The 21,643-nt window shown below is 33.3% G+C and overlaps 2 protein-coding genes across 2 annotated transcripts; both read left to right on the top strand.

Moving 5' to 3' along the window:
• The first annotated feature begins 17,937 nt into the window (after positions 1-17,937).
• Positions 17,938-18,678, top strand: LOC133856841 (MDIS1-interacting receptor like kinase 2-like). Its single transcript, XM_062291881.1, has 2 exons — positions 17,938-18,021; positions 18,223-18,678. Exons 1-2 carry the CDS (start codon positions 17,938-17,940, stop codon positions 18,676-18,678), a joined length of 540 nt encoding a protein of 179 aa, XP_062147865.1.
• Positions 18,500-19,313, top strand: LOC133857903 (MDIS1-interacting receptor like kinase 2-like). Its single transcript, XM_062293280.1, has 2 exons — positions 18,500-18,826; positions 19,124-19,313. Exons 1-2 carry the CDS (start codon positions 18,700-18,702, stop codon positions 19,279-19,281), a joined length of 285 nt encoding a protein of 94 aa, XP_062149264.1. The 5' UTR covers positions 18,500-18,699; the 3' UTR covers positions 19,282-19,313.
• The last annotated feature ends 2,330 nt before the right edge of the window (positions 19,314-21,643 follow it).

Below are 21,643 nucleotides of genomic sequence, written 5' to 3'. Positions count from 1 at the left end.
AACTCATGTTTTTTAATTATGTTTTCTTATTTTTGAAAAATATGTTTGGGTTGATTTTTGAAATCTAAATTCTACTCAAGTTTTATCTAATTTTTTCTAATTTTGTCATAGTGTTACAAGATAGCCAAATTCTCATAAAACCATAATACCAAAATTATCAAGAGCAAAATACTAATCTCCCAACATAGCTTAAATAACAAAGTAATAAACCATTAAGTATCTACAAAATAATTTCTTACCATCGATTTCCTCCCCTCCCTCTCCCTCTCCCTCTTTTGTGAGAGTGTAGATTCACCAATTCAAACTTTTAACAACTACCAATAGAAAAATGATAATATCATTTAAATTAATGATTGTGATATATATACAAGAAATTGTGAATAATAGATCGAGTTCACACTTCAATAAGCTTTCCTTTAATAGCCTTTCTGGAACCTTCACACTAGAAGAAATTTATTGTTTTGCCGGTGGGAGATATTTATTCAAGAAACCAATTGGCAAATTCACTTTCTCCAAGGCTTCTGGACTATAGACGTGACCCACACACATTCAAATTGCAGCATGCATGCTTAAGGAAAGTTTGGAAGAGACTTTCCTAACACGTACACATTATTACCTAGCAATTCTGTCTTAAGTGTAAAGATGTTTCCTTTATGTTTTATCATGTAAAAACAGTATATATGCTGTGTAATTTACTCAATCAATATTAAGAAAAGTTCCCACATATTCAATTCTTTTCAGACTGTGGAGTCTTCTTTGAAGTTTTTGTCCGGTCCTTATTTCACTCCCAGGCATGTTGAGAGTGCAAGAAACTTCAGGGCAAGACTTCACTATCAACGGGTCTGTGACCAAGAATGGCTCTTTTTCTATCTAGAGTTTCCTGGAAATTCCCATGTGAAGTTCATCAACGCTAGCTTGTCAAACAAACTTCTAAAGTTTGTTTGACAAAAGATGATGATGTTCCCTCTCAAGGACAAGAAGTTTGTTTATTGACATGCAAGTTGACTGTTCGTCTTAATTTGAAGCTTTTTTCCAACCCATATTTCACTCGCAAGCACTAGATTGACAATCGGCCCCACAAATTACTAAACTGTTGCAAGTTAACTCATTCATTAAGATTCTTGACTTGTTTGGGTAACTCATGTTTTTTAATTATATTTTCTTCTTTTTGAGAAAAATATGTTTGGGTTGATTTTTGAAATCTAAATTCTAATCAAGTTTTATCTAATTTTTTTTTCTAATTTTGTCATAGATTCTCTAAATCATTCAAACATAATTTTAAAAAATAAATTTTATTGGTATTCACAATTTTGAATATAGTAAAGAATGGTAAAATAAAATTCAAAAAAAATCATACACTCAAACGAGCCCTCAGTCTTTTTGGACAAAATGCCAGTCACGTGCATTGCAGGTGACTTTTAACCATCTAAACTCCTGAAAATACACAGATAAATTGTTAAAAAAGAATTATGTTTTATTACACATATTGTCTAACAATGATCATAAATTTTCAAGTTGTGAGGGTGATCATAAATAACATTTAATAATACATTTTTGTTTTGCTTATGGTAATAAGAATTGATTGTGTTAAAAATCTCTTGCTCTTACTGACGTCAGTTTATTTTATACTTTTCAAAACATTGTTTACATTATCTAAACCAATATAAATACAACGTTAATTGCTAATTATATATAAATATACATTATCAAAGCCAATACCAATATAAATACAGTCCATGTGGTTCACTTTGGGACATCAAAACCAGCAGTACGTGGCATCTACTCAAACATGTTTATCTCTATCCACCACCCTCCCAAAGAGATTGAAGGTCAAAGAATGAAAGGCCCTTATATATGCTGAATTCCTGCTTCTATTTGGGCTCCTCCTATATATGTACCCCAACTTCAGTTGGTTACAAGATGGCCAAATTCTCATAAAACCATAATACCAAAAGTATCCAAAGCAAAATACTATTCTCCCAATGTACGTAGCTTAAATAACAATGTAACTAACCAAAAAAAATCAATGTAATAAAGCATTAAGTATCTACAAGATAATATCTTAAGAATGATACATATATAGAATAATTCCACCAATCACCTCACCTCCCTCTCCCTCTTTTGTGAGAGTGTAGATCCACCAATTCAAACTTTTAACAACTACCAATAGAAAAATGATAATATCATTTAAATTAATGAATGTGATATGCAAGAAATTGTGAATAATAAATTGAGTTCACACAGTTTCAATAAGCTTTCCTTTAGCAGTCTTTCTCTAACCTTCACACTAGAAGAGTAGAAGTAATTTATTGTTTGGCTGGTACGGTGGGAGATATTTATTCAAGAAACCAATTGGCAAATTCAGTACTTTGTTCCAAGAAGTGCTCTTGCAGCCTGTTATATATAGTTCTCCTCATATCTAAACGATATATACCAAAAAATTTGAAAGCATATATATGATAAACTGTTAGTACGTTGTTTATCATGGCTCAAAACATTTTTTAATAAACTTCAAATTTTCCTCAAACTGATCAACTTAATTAGTCATTTAATTTGAATTACGCTATCAACAATTACTATTTTGTTTGGAGAAATTGTAATGTCTTTGAGCTTTCTGTCTCGGCTCTAATTAAACGCTAAATTTGGGCGCTAATAGCTTCACTTAGATTAGATGAAAAATTGCAGTTCTCGATCTGAATTTACAGACTTGGGATCGAAGACAGTTGATTCTTTAGAAAAGTGCAAGTGCTATGAATTGGATCGGAGAAGGCCGGCCTGCAATGTTCCGTGAGATTACCTTGTTCACCAATTTGCTATACATGATCAGATTGATATGGATTAGCACTTGGCACGTACATGGAAATATATATGACGAGTGTCTACTATCCTCATTATATATTGGCAATGCTTTGTATAACAAGAAATTTGAAGAGATCGAGATCATGTGCAAATTGCAATTTAAATTTTTGTTAATGCTCAAGTGTTCTTGTCCTCAACAATATTTGTACCATTAATATCGGATTTGACATTTGAGTGTAATTTCATTTGTGATTATTAGCAGTGTAGTTTCTTTCTTTCAATAGCAGCTAACATTTGTTAGAACACTTGAACGTGTATCGAGGTGGGGCGGCAGGGGATAGCTATGATATTAAGTCAGTATGATGCAAATAGAATAATCTTAGAAAAGTAAAGGTAGCGTGAAAGAGAATGAGACGAAAGTCCCATTTTACTTAGTGTCTGCTGCCTTTTATTGTAGATTTATTGTAACCGTCAGCCACTTGTCACGCCCTCATTGGAGACTCTCATACTGCCATGTTCCCTAGATCCTACTACTACTATATGTAATCGCCCGCCTCGTGCTGGGATCACATAGACAATTACTTATGTGCCAAAGAAAAAGACACAATGGAGTACCATGATGTTGTTCTTGGGTCGATTGATTAATGGACCTGGTATCCACTACACAGGCCCAATAGTTGCCCCATAATTCCCTTGTTTAACGTGTGAAATTGGACAATGGGAATTATTTGTTATGGGCCTTTGGACTTTTTGACCGTTGGACATTCTCAATATGGAAAAAGCCTCAAGTGTGGATGCGTTGAATCAAGGTCCGTTGCCATTTGCTCATTTATGTCGATTTTCTTCCTAGTTAAGCTTTTTTTTGTTCTACTTCGTCTGAAACTGCCGATTTCGTGCTGCTGTCGATTGTCTTCCAGATATGGACCAGCAACTGAGAGCCCAATCTTCTATATCAGCGGTTTTTCCCTTTGTTTTACCCTTTATCAAGCCTGTCGTTCCGCAATATCTTTCCTCATAGTCATGGCTCGTGCATGCCAGTTCTCATCGTGAAACTGCAGCTCGGAGCCTCAAAGGACGCACCACGACAAATCAAGTGCGTCCGACCGTGTTTCAATAAGACTCACGGCGGTTTGTGATAGGGGAGCTAGCGCAACGTTGCTCTGCTCTAAGAGAAGCACATGTGGTCTAAATCCTTAACCTTTCACATCCCAAAAGCTGGATACAGTTCTTTAGTTGGGACGAGGTGTGTAACACCCCGGTCCCATATTGGGAAGTGATGAATAGTTCACATAAAGTTAGTAGTTTATAAAGATACTCATGGGTGCTAAGTTCCACATTGCCTAGTTATTAGGTAAAACTAGGCTTTATAAGTGATTCTAGAGAAAGCTTCAAATTGACTAGTCCTTTTGGGGTGATAGCGCAGATGTGGCTAGCGCTTTTTCTTAGGTCGTTACAAGGTGTGTTTATACAAAGAGATGTTCTACACCGGACTTTGTCTTCCCTGGCCTTTCTATGGCACAAGGCCCGAACAACTTCATAGATTGCCTTACCAAAGGAGTTCCTCGGCCAAGGTCTTTGGTTGGCGATGTGGAGCAAAGCATTAAATTTGTATTCTTAAAACGAAGGAAATCATATGTCATAGAACATCTGTTAATGAAAATACAAGACCATTCCCTGATAAAATTTTCAAAGTTCCTTTGCATTCCACGAATGTGGCAGCTTCTTTCCTTCCAGCTTCTTCAGATGATAAGACCCAAATCGTCGGCAATCTGTCACTCGGCAGGGTCCTTCCCTGTTAGGTGCGAGCTTTTCCTCAGCTGCATTTGGAGTGGCAATGGTCACTTCTCATAGAACCAAGTCCCCCACACAGAATTTCCTTGGTTTTACTTTGTTATTTAGTTACTGAGCCGCCTTCCGCTCTCTCTACTTCAATGCAAAACAGGGTATCTCTCGTTGATGTTCATTCTACCGTTCGATAGGTCCACAACACGTTGGGTAGTTCCTCTTGTAATACTTGGGAATGTTTAAAATGTACAAATAATAAAAAATAATTGAGAAATAATAAAATATTGATAAACACAAATCCCGACCATAATTATAAGATTAACCGGGGTTAGGTTTAAGGTTTCACGCCTAAGATTAGAAATTAGGCTTAAAAGACTTGGAAAATTTTAGGAAACAGACCACTCTGTTGGATCGTCGTGTCTCCTGTTGGACCGACAACTAGTAATATGTAGCAACAAGAGGCAAAAACACTGGAAAAATCAACGGTTCATATCAAATCAAACAAAACCAAACAACCTCGTTCGACCAGCGTATGTGTTGTTCGAACAGAGGGCATCTCTTGTGGTAACACGAGATCGTGTGATGACAAAAGATCAACGGCCCATATTTTATCACATGCCAAAAAAACTAATTTGACACACTTTTGATGTTAAATGTTAGATTGCATTTGAACGGTGTAACGTGCTGTTGACCATAGCGAATATCCAAGTGTCAATTAGTGTGTAGTGAAATGTGGCGCTGGTGTGATGAAGATATTTTGAGGCTAACTCAACGTCTTTCGAACAACGGTATATTCTATTCGACCAACCGTGTACGGTAACAAAAATTTTGCATATTTAAGGAGGCAGATGTTGAGAGAAATCTCATTTGGTTTCTCTCTTTCGTTTAAACGACATTGAGAGGTTTTGTAAGTTCTAGTATTTTTGAGTGTAGAGAGAGAGAAAGTGTAAGGGTTGTGAATGAGGAGCTCCTAGGTCATTGAAAGGTATATTATTCGTTGCAATCAGCTACCAATTATTTCCAGGTTAGTTCAAGTTAGGAGGTTGATGGACTATTCTTTGACAAAAAATTTCCTTCTAAGTTGCATTAGAGAAAACTTCTCCAATTCATTATAGTAAATTGACATCTTTCCTTAAAGTATGTGATTTTAATATGTGAGAATCACATGCTCTCTGAGAACAAATATTTATTTAACAAATTGGGTTGAAGGATTGGAGAAAAACTTTGTCAATTATATATGTCACGAAGATGGTCTTTTAGAGACTTTACTATGCAATATATTTTCATCTTAAAAAAAATGGAAAGCAAAAAAAGTTCTTTTTGGATTAGACCTAACAGGTTGTCCACTCCAGTAGCAATGGGAGCTGTCTAATCTTATCAAATTGAAAGTTGGAGATACCATCCAAAGAATTTGGGAAGACATTTATTCTAACTTATTGTCTATCTAGGTGAAGGTGTCTGGTTTTATGATATAGAAAGTCTGCTTGTACAGTTCGGATATCAGAAGTTGTTCTTGTCTGATGTCTCCAACATATGCATCTATTCCTGTACTGTGGGTATATATATATGGCCTCCCACATGATTCTAAAGCCATGATCTCTATACCCTCTAAGAAGAATATTATTCCGATTCTCTTTACTTTAAGCAAATATTTCAACTCTCTATATAGTTCAAAGAGTCAGTTGATCAGATTCTAAAAAAATAATTTGAGATCTTAGAATAACTCTTTCAAGTTACTCAACGACTTTGGTCCATGTTCTATGCTAGTGCGCACAAATTAAAACATAAGATGGGTGCCACGCGTCCTCAATTATTGATATGCCAGCCTTATTTTGCATCTTGTGCACACAAAAGACCGGATGCAAGCCTTGCTCTTACTTGAGTTCAAGGTTGATTTTTCTTGTTTCCTCTTTGTCAATATAATTATGAAAAAATTTCTAACTACTTTTTTCAGTTGTTCTAATGTAATCAACAGTTGATTTACTACACCGAGCAATTTGATTAATAAAACAATCTGAATTTCAATGATGTATAACAACAACCAAAGAGAAGAGAAAGAACACATATTATATTAAGTTTGGAAGATAGGAAAATAATGTAGTGGACTCAAGACATCACATAGAAGGCAATATTTGATAAGTGGAGCAGTTTAAGGAGACTTCCCAGGTCCGAAAAGAACACTCGATCTACCAAATGTGCTATACATTAATCAAGCACACAATTTGAAAGCATAATTTCATTTTTGCTCACCGGCTTAAGTTTTCTTTCAAACTTAAGTTTGAAAAATTCTTTCAATTTAGTCTATTAAATTGATATGTCGTTAAAACACTTAAATCTCACACGTATGCTTAAAAGATTTACAAATCACATACATTTTTAAAATGCATGTGAGAACCACATGCACTAAGAATAAATATCGATTTAATATATTAAATATGAATAATTTAATCAAACCCAACTTGGAAGATAACTTTTTATCCTTTCATTTCTTAAGAATATTGGTGAAAATGGTGGTGGCAAGAATTTGATGAGACATGGTGGAATACAAAACACAAAGAATTTGACACCTGGCCAAATAAAACCATGCCACATTATGCCCATTGCTTTTGTTTTTGTTTATTATTATTATTATTATTATTATTATTATTATTATTATTATTATTTGCTCTCTCTTTCCTGAAAAATAAACATCATGATCAAAGTTGTTAAAGCAATTGCCCTCCACTAAAAATTGAGTGTTTATCTATTACTCAGTATCAAATGCGCGTTTTAATAATTACTCCCAGACATGAAGCAAAATTTATGGCTAATTAACAGTCTGATGAAGATTCTAGCTTCGTGTAATTTTAAAATAAAAAAAATAATAAAAAAAGGTGATTATTATAAAAATGCATAAAATACATAGTCTTTAAAATATATATATATATATATATATATATATATATATATATATATATATATATATATATATATATATATATATATATATATATATATATATATATATACTTTAACACTTTGTTTTTTCTTGAATATCGCAGCTAGATGCTCTTGATTTCACAATTCAAGATGTTTCAAACCCAAAAGAGAGAGATATATAAATAACCAATTTAATAGAGTAATGTGACTTTTTAGCTTACTTGTATGGCTTTTTTTAAATTAATGCATGCAATACATATATGGTCAATTATGGGTAGTTAATTCAGTACATTTTTAGTTTTAAATTTTGTCTCTCTATAATTTTGGAGAGTCGTAAATTTTGAAACCATAATATTATATATTAAAATTTTGAACTTAATAAAATCTCATATAAGGAAAATTTTTGAAAAAAAAATTTTAGGAAAAAAAAAAAAAAATCTGACCACTTAGAATCAATGCATGTTTTTAAAATTTTAATTTTAATTTATTAAAAAAATCTTACAACTTAATGCGGCTATAATGACACTTAATGATATAATGCGAAAAAAAATCCTTATTTTGGTCTCATGAAGATTAACATCCATGATCTTTTTCATTAAAGCAAAATAAATTTATTAAAATCATGGCAAAAACAGTTCAACCTTTAAAATTTACCGGTTTTTTTAACTTAAAAAACCAGTTCAATATTTTAAAAATTATGGGTTTACGCCACGTGTCATAATGTTTCATTGCACAAAAAACATTGTATGAATATATAAATCACATAAAATTTTCCTATCAAAAGAACCATAATTTTAGTTTTAATTCATATAAATTAAAACATTTAAAATGTTCTCATATGTGTAGTTTATAATGAAAAGAAGTGTAAAGAAAAAAAAATAGAAAGAGAAAAAACTTGGATTTTAATTATCAAAGCTTTAATAGTAGGATAAATAGTAAAAATCAAAGATATTATTAGCGTGATACGAACCTGTATATTATGTTTCACTAAAAATAAAATCCATATAACTTTAAACATTAAAAAAAAAGAAAAAAAAAAAAGGGCATTTCAAATTTAATGCTTAATTAATTCCTTAGTATTTTAAAAGCATTTCTATTCCTTTTGTGCATAATAATCAAATAAAATTTTGCATTTTTTGGCTTTCAAAAGGAGAATAACACTTTAAAAAAAATAAGTTAAAATCGTATAAATCACATAAAAAAAAACAAAAAAAAAAAAAATATCTCATAAAACATTCAAATGAATTAAAACATAAGACCTTATTTTTATTTTTATTCATATAAATTAAAACACGTTAAAATCTTTGCTCCCATAGGTATAGTTTAGAATGAAAATAAGTATGAAGAAGAAAAATAGCAAGAAGAAAACCATGATTTTGATTATCAAAGCATAAAATAGAAAATTAGTAGGAATTTTTTTTATTGTCGATGTGATACCTATTATTTTTCAATCCTATATAATTCTGAACATTCAACAAAGCAAATGAATGAAAATAATAATAATAATAATAATAATCTCATAAACATTCAAATGAAGAATTATTCAACCAAAAATTTTACAAAATAAATGAAAACATATTTAGATTTTAACTAAAAATATAAAATACTAAAGAAACACATATCTCCACAAAATAGTTCTACTTGTGTCATTAATTGAGAGAAGCATAGAAAATATAGATAAAAAATGAAAACTGAAAAATACTAATATAATATAATAGGGACAAAAATTTCTGATAAACTGGTTTGTAGGAAATTTATGCCAATATAATAGTGTTATTTTTTTTTGTATTACACAAAGTAATAAAAAACTACTCAATAAATGATGTGTGTTTTAAATAGTACTCGCAAGTGCACGAATCGTTTTGCAATATAATGTTATGCAAGTGCGAGGTCGATCCCACAGGGAAATGGTCAAATATTAGTATCTTGCTTGATTAACCCTATTTTAACCTAGTTCCAAAGGTTTGAGAAATGATTGAAGAATAAAAGACTAAATAAAAGAGATTGTAATGAAATATGCAAATTAAAAGGAACTAAGGTTAAGGAATCCACCAAACCAAATCCTACAACTCACACTCTTGGTTTCCACTTGAACACCCAAAGAACATTAAGCTTAGGGTGTTATTCAAGTTTCTTAACCATAAACCCAAGGACCATTAAATGAATCCAACACATTGACAAATCACAAAGAGTACCGATTGAAATCAAAACATCCAATGTATCATTCAATCACAATGGATATCATCATTCAAACCGATAAAACAATGTATTGGTCGGTTGAAACACATAAAATGTCCTCTATCCACCACTAACCACATTCATTGCAAAAGATAAAGCATTAAATGAATGGAACTTGAACAACTAAAATGATATATCATTAAATGTGCAAGTGGTACAGCAAGGTTGTAAGTGTCATCAATGGAAATGTTTCATCCTCAACCCTAGTTGAGGTTACTAGCCTTCCATGACTAAGAACACCACAATAAAATGATGAACAACCATGGAAATGAAAGAAAAGCTCTACAAAGAGAAAGTATCTGAAAATAAACTACTGAATTACACTACAAGAAGCACGAAATTAAACCTATCTACAGAATTTCTGCTCTATCCTACTCTTCGTTCTCCTCTTCCAACAAGGGGAGGGCTATGGCTTTTATAGAAGCAAGCCATGGCAAGAAATGACTCATCTACCCTCCTCTAGGGTTCCTCTGTAGCTAGAGACAACCACAAACACGAAACCAGCGTGTTCTGCAGCGGAAATCAGAGGGAGGACTGCTTTTTGGCTTCTGATTGGGCGTTCTGGCGCGCTCTGCAAAAGCAGTTTCTGGGAAAATTCGATCGATCGACTTTTATTTCGATCGATCGACTTCGGGCAAATATTCGATCGATTGAATTTTAAGTTCGATCGATCGACTTGTCAGGGTCTCCGAATTTCCAGCTATTTCCTTATGAAATTTGTCATTCCTCTCTTATTGTCCTTCAGAAACAGAAAACACAAAAACTAACCAAAACATTAGAAAATAACAAGGCTAAAGGTCTAACTAGTGCAAATCAAGGGGTCCAAATACACAATATTTGGCACTCATCAATAAACATAATACGCTAAAAAATTATCATACCCCGTACAGAAAAAACCATAGAAAACTCTCTTTCACCATCATTTTCTTGAATTTAGTGTAAAATTTACAAAAGATAAAATAAGCAATTTGAATGAAAAATAATATATTAATTACATTTAAAAAAAAAAAAAAAGGAAACGTAATAAGAGAACCATAGAAAATATAGACAAAAAATGAAAAATAAAAAATACTAATAGAATAAAATAAAGTTTTCTTTTCCATAAACTTTTTCGGTTCATATGAAACCTTGAAAATCAATATTGTCTATCAATTAAGCACGTTAACAATGTGCATTATACAGGAAAAAAAAAATTCAATGAACAATGTAAATTAAAAAATTGTTATACCTCGTACTCAAAACAACAATTAATGTAAACTCTCTCTCTCCATGGTTTCCTTGAATATTTCAATGTAAAATTTAGAAAAGGAAAAAAAAAAAATAATATAAATTAGGAAATAGGGACAAAAAAAATGTAAAGAAAGAACAAAATCATAGCAAATGAAGTAAAAAAAAAAAATCTAAAATGATAACCACTAATATAATAGAAAAGAACTAATTTTTTATATATTTTTTCCAGTTTCAAAGAAATTTATAAGTATAGGAAGAAACTACAGTCATATAAATATTTTTTAATTCGACCATCATTCTTATATATAGCGTAAAAGAAACTACTTTTTCAACAAAAAAAAAATATAAATTCACAATGCAAAAATAAGGATAGAAATCAAATCAGAAAAACAGAAGCACATAAAATAAATACAAACATATTATTTACAATTCTATTGAACACAGCCCCGACAAACTTGAAAGGCAAACTAAAAAAAAAAAAAATAGAGGCTATAGCAGTATTGCAAACAAAAAAGTTCCAACAATAGCAAAAATTTTGCTTTCTTTGCTTTGAGCACCACTCTCGGGTAATGTAAACAACATTGCAGTTTTGCATAACCATAAATCATTACTTCTTCATATATTTATTTGAGAAAGCAAGAGATATTGAAGTGACTGTTGGCATTTCCCAAAGAAAAAAAACTGACGTTTGACTCTTTGAGGTTTAGTTTGTAACGGACATTTAGTGGGAGGGGAAGCGGTGTTGAAGTAAAAGATTTTACTTAAAGGAAGAGAGAGGGGTAGAAAATAGTGAAAATTTAATGACAACAAAATTAAATGTTTCTATTCATTTTCTATTCAATGGAAGAGATTTGATTAGGAATATTAAACGCACCGTTTATTTCACTTGAAATACAAGGAGCAGTTCAATTTTACTTTCTTTCTTTCTTTCTTTCTTTCTTTTTTCAGTTTTACTTAAAGGAAGAGAAAGAGGTAGCAATTAGTGAGAATTTAATGACAAAAAGAACTTAACGTTCCTATTCATTTTTTATTCAATATAAGAGAGTTAATTAGTCATATTAAATGTACCGTTTATTTTACTTGAAATACACAGACCGGTTTAGTTTTACTTAAATTACCAGTTTTTTACTCAAATGACCGGTTCAATATTTAAAAAGTATGGATTTATGTCACGTGTCCATATATATATATATATATATATATATATATATGATATGTTTCAATAAAAATAAAATCCATATAATTTTGAACATTAAAAAAAAAAAAAAAAAGCATTTCAAATTTAATGTTTAATTAACTCTTTTAAAAAAGCCCTAATGGTGCGTTTGGGTATTGAATTTTGAGAATTAGAATTGAATTCTAATTTTATTTACAAATATCGAGGTAAAAAATTGTGTTTGGATGTTGAATTTTGAGATTGAAAAATATTATATTTTAATGGTAAGAAATGATTGGAAGTTTAAAAAGTTGTGTATAATGATTGGTATTTTGAAAAGTTGTGTAAAATAATAATTTAAATAATAATAATTTATTATATATTGATTATTTAATTAAAAAATAAATAAATAATTTTTTTAAAAAAAATTAAAATTAAAATTAAAATATATATATATATATATATATATATATATATGCAGGGGTGGCGCGCGGCCACCCCCATTGCCTGGGGGTGGCCGCGCGCCACCCTCGGAGGTGGTCGGGGGAGGCCGCGCGGCCACCCCCAAGGGGTGGCTGCCCGGCAGCCACCATTTACTTTTTTTTAATTTTTTTTTAAAATTTTATTTTTTTATTGAAATTTGTATTATTTTATTATTTAAATGTGGGACCCACGCGTTTTTTTGAGACAAGTTGTCCTGCGCGTGGGTCCCAGCCATTAAACAAGTTGTCAGCTTTGAATTGGTGTAAAATTCGGGTCAAAATTCGGGTTTTGGGCGGGTGGGCGGGTTTTAGAAAAAACCCGAAAAGAATAAATATTTGTTTCCAAATCCAAACACTTTTGGGTATTGAATTTTTAGAATTAGAATTAAATTTTAATTCTATTTACAATTATCGAGGTAAAAAATTGTGTTTGGGTGTTGAATTTTGAGATTGAAAAATATTATATTTTAATAGTAAGAAATGATTGGAAGTTTAAAAAGTTGTGTATAATGATTGGTATTTTGAAAAGTTGTGTGAAATAATAATTTAAATAATAATAATTTATTATATATTGATTATTTAATTAAAATAAATAAATAATATTTTTTTAAGAAAATAATTGAAATCAAAATTAAAAATAAAAAAAATAAAAATAAAAATGAAGGAACCGGCAGCCACCCTTTTGAGGGTGGCCCGGCCACCCCCAGAGGAGGTCAGGGTGGCCGCGCGGCCACCCCCAAGGGTCGGGGGTGGCCGTGCGGCCACCCCTAGTACTCGGGGGAGGCCGCGCGGCCTCCCCCAAGGGTCGGGGGTGGCCGCACGGCCACCCCCAGTACTCGGGGGAGGCCGCGCGGCCTCCCGCAAGGGGGGTGGCTGCCAGCCGGCAGCCACCCCTCTGTTTTTTTTTTAATTTCTTTTTTTTTTTTAATTTCTTTTTTTTTTTTAATTTCTTTTTTTTTTTAATTTAAATTATTAATATTTTATTATTTAAATGTGGGACCCACGTGTTTTTTTAGTCAACTTTTCCTGCATGTGGGTCCCACCATTAATCTGAAAAACAACATTGAATTTTCTCAAAACTCGGGTCTAAATTCGGGTCAAAATCCGGATTTTATGCGGGTGGATGGGTTTTAGAAAAAACCCGAGTGGAATAATTATTCCACTCGGTTGCCAAACAGTTCTTAAAAGCATTTATATTCCTTTTATGCACAATAATCAAATAAAATTTTGCATTTTTTGACTTTCAAAAACAGAGATAACACTTACAAAAAATAAGTGAAAATCGTAAAAATCACATAAAAGAAAAACAAATATCACATAAAACATTTAAATGAATTAATACATAAGACCCTTATTTTTGGTTTAATTCATATAAATTAAAACATGTTAAAATTTTTGTTCTCATAGGTGTAGTTTAGAATGAAAATAAGTATGAAGATGAAAAATAGCAAAAAGAAAACCACGATTTTGATTATCAAAATATAAAATAGAAAATTAGCAAGAATTTTTTTTAATATCGATTTGATACCTATTATATTTCAATCCTATATAATTCTGAACATTCGAAAAAGCAAATGAACAAAAAAAAAAATTCTCATAAACATTTAAATGAAGAATTGTTCAACCACAAATTTCACAAACAAAATGGAAACATATTTAGATTTCAACAAAAAATATAAAAATGCCAAAGAGTCATACTTATATCATTAATTGAGAGAGAGAGAGAGAGATGCTACTTGTATCATTAATAGAGAGAGAAAGAGAGAGAAAGAGAGAGAGAGAGAGAGAGAGAAAGAGATTAAATAGACCGGTTCAATTTTATTTAAAAGACCGATTCAATACTTAAAGAACCGGTTTAGTCACTAAAAAGTATGGGTTCATGCCACATGTCACTATTCTATGTCATTCTAAGGAAGAACTCGGCTTTTATATATATATATATATGATTATTTACTTGAGGAATAGAAATGGTTGGACCCAGATTAATGTTAAAGGATTTCCAGTAGGAAGGAAACTCCAACCCATGCAGAGGCCTAAGGATGATTAGAGATGATCTTTTAATCGAGACATTAGGTCATGAATAAGATTCTCTCCTAAGATTGGGAGGTGGAATTTCAATAATATAAGATGAAATTTCAATAATAGAAGATAAGATGAAATTCTGGAATATTACTTGAGATATTTGATTGTATGATGAATTGAACAAGTGGTATCACAGACGTACAAGTTATAAGGATCCATGTCAAGAGTAGACCTCTACACTGAAGCAGAGAAATAGAAATGATGTGTATGGTGAAAGTTGAATGTTGATCATATAGATTAAGATTGTATGTCAAGATGATGTACAGAAAAGAAATATACATTATTTTCATACATCATTTTTTTTACCTTAGAACATTTCTAAGTGATAACGGTTAGAGTAACCCATGTTTAGCGACTAAGTGCTACATTTTAAAATCTGAGTTGCTTGATTTAGATTTAGAAGTCTAAATCTTCTTTTAGTGTAAACTTTATGCGTATTATAGTTACGAATTTCGAGGACAAAATTCCATTAAAGGGGAAGAGATGTAACGCCCCAGATTTTAAGACAAAATATAACGTCTTAAATTAGATTTTAAGATCTAAACATAATATAAAAGAATATATTAATATTTATTAGATTAATTATTCATCAATATTTAAGGCATATTTACAATTCCAAATTGATTAGATAAGTTTAATGAGCCTTAACTTTAAGATACAATATTACAAATAACTAATCTGGAGATCGGCGATCGATCCCTACAATATGACTATCTACCTTCATGACGATCGATCCCCATAGACTGGTGATCGATCTACTTGACGCTCGATCGCCAATGACTAGCGTTCGATCGACGCAGAACTGCAAAGTACAGATATCGCCGAACACCTATCCCTATTATTTGTGAAATTAATCATTGCATGCTATGAATCATGGAATGACTCACACCCAGCAACTAGGAAAATTATTATGGGACTCCAATAATATTACTAAGTGGCCTAATTAATAAAAGACAAACTTGAATGTTCAGTAAATTAGTGGGAATAATAAATATTGTGAATAATAGTATTGGTTTGTAATATTATTGAATATACATTATACATCTAGTATATAATATGATAATTGTTGTCTTATAATATCATTGGTATTATAACATTGTTGGTATAAGAATTTGTTTGAAAGATAATGAAGCCAAGTTGTTGCATTTCCAGAACAACAGTTTTATTGGAGAATTGCCTATGTCATTGATGAAATGCTCTTCAATGAAAGTATTAGATTTTGGAGAAAACAAACTCTTTGGGAGGATACCAACATGGATAGGCACAAGCCTAAAAGATTTGGTGATTCTTCGCCTCCCATCAAACATGTTTGTTGGTAGCATACCATTAGAGTTATGTCAAGTAACATCTCTTCAAATCTTGGACCTCTCTAACAACAGTATTTCAAGGACTATACCTCGGTGCCTTAAAAACTTCACTGCCATGGCTCAAAAAGATTTAGAAAATTTTGATCTTCAAAGTTATCCTATGGAATTTCTGGTCATTTATATTTATGCACACGAGTATACAACATTTTCTCAGTATCCTTATATTGAGCATGCATTCATGAATACAAAAGGATTGCATCTCGAATATGATCAATTCTTGGACTAGTAAAAGCCATCGATCTTTCAAGTAATAAATTGAAAGGGGAAATTCCAAGAGAAATAACAAGTCTCTTGGGATTGATTGGGCTAAACCTATCTAAAAACTTGTTGATTGGCATCATCCCTCAGACTATTGGTGACTTGGAAAGATTAGAGTCTCGATCTGGGGTTGTCAAGAAATCACCTTTCAAGCGTAATTCCCCCAAGCCTTGCTACTTTGAGCTTTTTAAGCTATTTGAATTTGTCAGACAACAAACTTGTCAGGTAAAATCCCAATAGGTACCCAGCTCCAAAGTTTCGGTGCTTCTTCATATGCAAGTAGCCGATATTTTTATGGGTTGCCTCTTTTGAAAAGGTGTCTAGGAGATGAACACCTCAAGGTCCTCAAATTGGTAACACGCATAGCCACTGTAACACCCCAATCCCATATTGGGAAGAGATGAATAGCTCACATAGAGTAAGTAGTTTATAAAGATACACATGGGTGCTAAGTCACACACTATCTAGTTACTAGGTGAAACTGGGCTTTATAAGGGATTCTAGGAAAGCTCCAAATTGACTAATCATTTTTGGGGTGATAGCGCATATGTGGCTAGAGCTTTTTCTTTGGTCGTTACAAATGATATTAGAACCACCTAGTAACGCTAGGTCATGTGGTACTGAAGCACTGCATGACGTGGCCCTAATGAGGACGTCAAGGATTTAAGGGGGGGAGTTTGTAATACCTCGGTTCCATATTGAGAAAAGATGAATAGCTCACATAGAGTGAGTGGTTTATAAAGATACTCATGGGTGCCAAGTCACACATTGCCTAGTTACTAGGTGAAACTGAGCTTTATAAGGAATTCTAGGAAAGTTTCAAATTGACTAGTCCTTTTGGGGTAATAGTCCAGATGTGGCTAGCGCTTTTCCTTAAGTCTTTACAAATGGTATCAGAGCCACCTAGTAACCTCAGGTCATGTGGTACTGAAGCACTGCATGACGTGGCCCTAATGAGGACGTCAGGGATTTAAGGGGGGAGTTTGTAACACCCAGATCCCATATTGGGAAGAGGTGAATAGCTCACATAGAGTAAGTAGTTTAGAACGATACTCATTGGTTCTAAGTCACACATTGCCCAGTTACTAGGTGAAACTGGGCTTTATAAGGGATTTTCTGAAAGCTCCAAATTGACTAGTCCTTTTGGCGTGATAGCGCAGATATAGCTAGCACTTTTCCTTGGGTCGTTACACCCACGAACATCTATGGTTTTATACAGGCATTGCACTCGGGTTCATTGTTGGATTTTGGAGAGTTTTTGGATCGTTAGTGCTTAAGAGTTCTTGGAGGCATGCCTATTTCCAGTTTTTAGACAAAATGGGAGACATGCGTTACGTTACAATACGGCCAAAGTGCTGACAAACTTCAAGACTCAATGCTACTGATAAGCATTGAATGTTTACAACAACTTGAATTTGTCAAACAACAACTTGTTTGGTAAAATCTCAACAGGTACCCTGCTCCAAAGTTTCGGTGCTTCTTCATATGCAAGTAACCGATATTTTTGTGGGTTGCCTCTTTTGAAAAGGTGTCTAGGAGATGAAGAACCTCAAGGTCCTCAAATCGGTAACACGCATAGAGAAGGCAATATTCAAGAACATGCAAACTCCCACGAACATCTATGGTTTTGTACAAGCGTTGCAATCGGGTTCATTGTTGGCTTTTGGGGAGTTTGTGGATCGTTAGTGCTAAAGAGTTCTTGGAGGTATGCCTATTTCCAGTTTTTGGACAGAATGGGAGACATGCTTTACGTTACAATATGGCCAAAGTGCTGACGAACTTCAAGACTCAATACTACTGATAAGCGTTGAATGTTTACATTCAAAGTCCTTTAATTCACATATATATGTTAAACCTTAGTTTGTGTTGTAATATAATGTTTTGTTATGTTTTAGTTTATTTTTAGGTCCTAATGGAAAACATAAGCAAAATCATTGAAGTTATGCCTAAAATTGCATCAAGGAAAGCTAAAGATCGAACTGAAGAAATCAAGCACCAGTATCATCAATCGATACTGGTGCAAAGCGTTTACAAAGCAGCTTTGACAACAGGTCAGATTGTTGCAGTTAAAAGACTTAACATGTCAAACTCTAGTGACATCCCAGCAAGCAATCGCAAGAGTTCTAAGAATGTGATTCATGTGTTGACAAAAGTCAAGCACCGCAATATCATTAGGCTTTATGGGTTCTGTTCCATTAAGGGGTTTATGTACTTGGTTTATGAAAATGTGGAGAAAGGCAGTTTGGGAAATGTATTGTATGGGTTGAAAGGGAAAGCAGAACTAGACTGGGGTAGAAGGGTGAAAATTGTGCAAGGTGTGGCTCATGCAATTGCTTACTTGTACCATGACTGCTTTCCTTAAATTGTGCACCAAGACATAACTATGAACAACATATTGCTGGAGTCAGAGTTTGAAACCCGACTCTCAAATTTTGGCACTGCAAGATTGTTGAGTTCAGATACAACTAACTGGACAACAATTGCTGGGTCTTATGGCTACATGGCTCCAGGTAAGCTAACAATCTAGTTTATGCATTTTTGTACTGCTCATTTCAAGTATTTGTCTTGGGATAGACTATTTTCGTATAATAACTATAACTATAACTATAAATGGAATAGGATCGGGTTCTCTAAAATTCCTTATAATTCAGATGGAAAATTGCAAGGGATCCTCATTCGGTGGAGTATGAGAAACTCATCAAAGAAGAAATGGCTTCTCATATTAGGAAGTGTGTAGTCAATTTATGTGTTTTCATGCTCATATTCTATCATTAAACGGATGTCAATCTTGTTTTATGGATGCGTAGAGCTTGCATTCACGATGCGAGTAACAGATAAATGCGACGTTTATAGCTTTGGAGTGGTGGCATTAGAAGTTATGATGGGAAGGCACCCAAGGGAGCTCCTATCTTCCCTGTCATCATCCAAATCAACAACAGCAATGCCAGTTTCAGACACTGCATAATTTCTTCTAAAGGATGTGCTAGACCAAGGACTCCCACAGGCCAAATGGCGTAGGAGGTGGCATTTGTGGTGACTGTAGCCTTACAATGCGTGGATGACAAGCCAGAGTCACGACCCACCATACGTTTTGTGGCAAAAGAATTGTCAGCTCGAACCCAAGCTTGAAATTCCTACCCAATGGACACGATGACCATTAGCAAGCTCACAAGCCTTCAGAAATAGAACAAATTAATTGGCATTCTTGTAGCATGTAGTAAATGAAAATGTTGGACCTTGAGGCCCCATTTATACTAATATAATCTTTTGTATTTCTGAAAAATCTCTACGACTAATGTCTGGTTGAGCACTAGTGAATCAATGACAGCAATCTTGAACCCTAGCTAATAGTGGTACTCTTTTGCCATATAACTTCTCTCTAATTATGAATTGTATATTTCTTCCATGGTGTTTCATGTACATAATCTAATTTTGACTAATTTCACCTGCCATTATCAACCAAATTTTGAGATCGTTTTTTGAGCGAGTACCCTAGATTCAAAAAGATATCATAAATATGAGTGGCTATTCTGACATTAGATTCAAACCCGTCCTTTCCATTTCACTTGAAATTGAGAGAAATTGTTTAATGATACACAATAGATTTTACAGATCTAATGGTATATATTTTGCCTAGGGGTGGGTATCGGGGGAATTGGTACCGGTAGAAGAGTTTTCGCCTATCGTCCCAATGTTTTCGGTGAAGTCGGTAATTTCAATGACTTCTTTCCGAGAACATATCTTTCGTCCGATACCATTACCGGCGCACTAGTGACGGTAACAATCAGTAATTGGTTAGAAAGAGAAATCTAAAAGATTCAGACTCGGAGAGAAACATATTTTGTTTTCGCCGATCATACAAGCTATACTGGCCACCAAAAAAGAAGGACAAGCTTCAGACTCGGAGAGAGAGAGTTTTGAAGATGGTAGGTAAGCTTCAAACAGAGAGAGTTTGGCTACTCTGATTTCACCAAAGATGCAAGTTGATATGTTCTCTAGATACTTACCCATTTTCGTTGTTGTATACTAGGTGACTTGCAGTGAAGTTCAATAAAAAGAAAAAAGAAAAAGAAAAAAGAAGAAGAGTAAAAAAAAAGAAGAAGAAGAAAGAGTAAAAAAAGAAAAAAGTCGTACCTTTCTGGGTGACTAGCTTGCAGTAGAGTTCAATAAAAAAACAAAAAGTAAAAAAAAAAAAGAAAAAAAAAAGAACAACAACGGGAAAGAAATGAAGAAGAAGAAAGAGTTAAAAAATAATAATAATAATAATAATAATAATAATAATAATAATAATAATAATAATAATAATAATAATAAGAGTAAAGAAAGCCAGAGAGAGGATAGAATTTAAGTCTGACTGAGGTACTACCTCGAAGTCTGAAACAAGAAACAAGCGCTCGTCTTTAATGATCCACGCCTGACAGCCATGATTTTTTTTTTTTCCTGAGCACTGATACCACGCCTTACCAGTTACTGAGCTTTAATCAATACCGTCCAATCAATTTTTTCCTTCAATCCCAGCCGTGTGTTTTTGAAGTGTGGGTTACAGCTATAAGGCACTGATACCACTGGATATTATATGATGTTTCACCTTTTCTTGAGCACATTCTTTTAAATAGTATCCAACGACTTATATGGATTCATCAAATTAGTGATTATCATAAACGGCCAGAATCGCAAGTAGAGCTAATTTCAACAACATACGTGTAGAGGAGAAAAAAATTAAAATCCCTTATCACCTAGTCATCCCTTTGATTCAACCCTTCACTTCCACTCATTTACATTTTACGCAACCGCCCATTGAACAGTCACGCGCCCCAAACAGTCACTGAGTCATAACATCTTCTCCAATTCATTACTTTCTCCGTCTTCCTCTTTTTCTTTTTCTTTTTTTCTTCTCTCTTTATTGAACTCAACTGCAACCCTCTGTCTCTCAAAAATGTCCATAAACCACCTAGATCTCTTCTGAGCTTCCAAGAACACTCTGGTCAACTCAACTTCAAAAATATCAATTCGGTTTGGTGCGAAATCTGACTCTCAGAAAATTGTTTCGCCTACCGACCGAACCGACATCAGTAGGCGAAATCTGTACCGCCTATTGGCCGTCTGATGTCAGTGGCGGCTCAACGTCAGCGCGGTGACAGCCGATAGGTGGTTGGTGGACGGCAGGCGGCAGATCTGCACAGTACTAATATTGCCACGTATCTACAATTTTTACACAGTTAGATACAACAAAATAAAATCAAAATCTGGACCATGAGAGGTGTCCCAACATGTTATATTATAATCTCATTAAGATTTTATCAAAAAAAAAAAAAAAATCTCTTCAA

Source organism: Alnus glutinosa, chromosome 14 (genome assembly GCF_958979055.1).
Source record: "Alnus glutinosa chromosome 14, dhAlnGlut1.1, whole genome shotgun sequence".
Lineage (NCBI taxonomy): Eukaryota > Viridiplantae > Streptophyta > Magnoliopsida > Fagales > Betulaceae > Alnus > Alnus glutinosa.
Note: the sequence above shows the minus strand (reverse complement) of the source record. Positions and strands in the feature narration are given on the sequence as shown.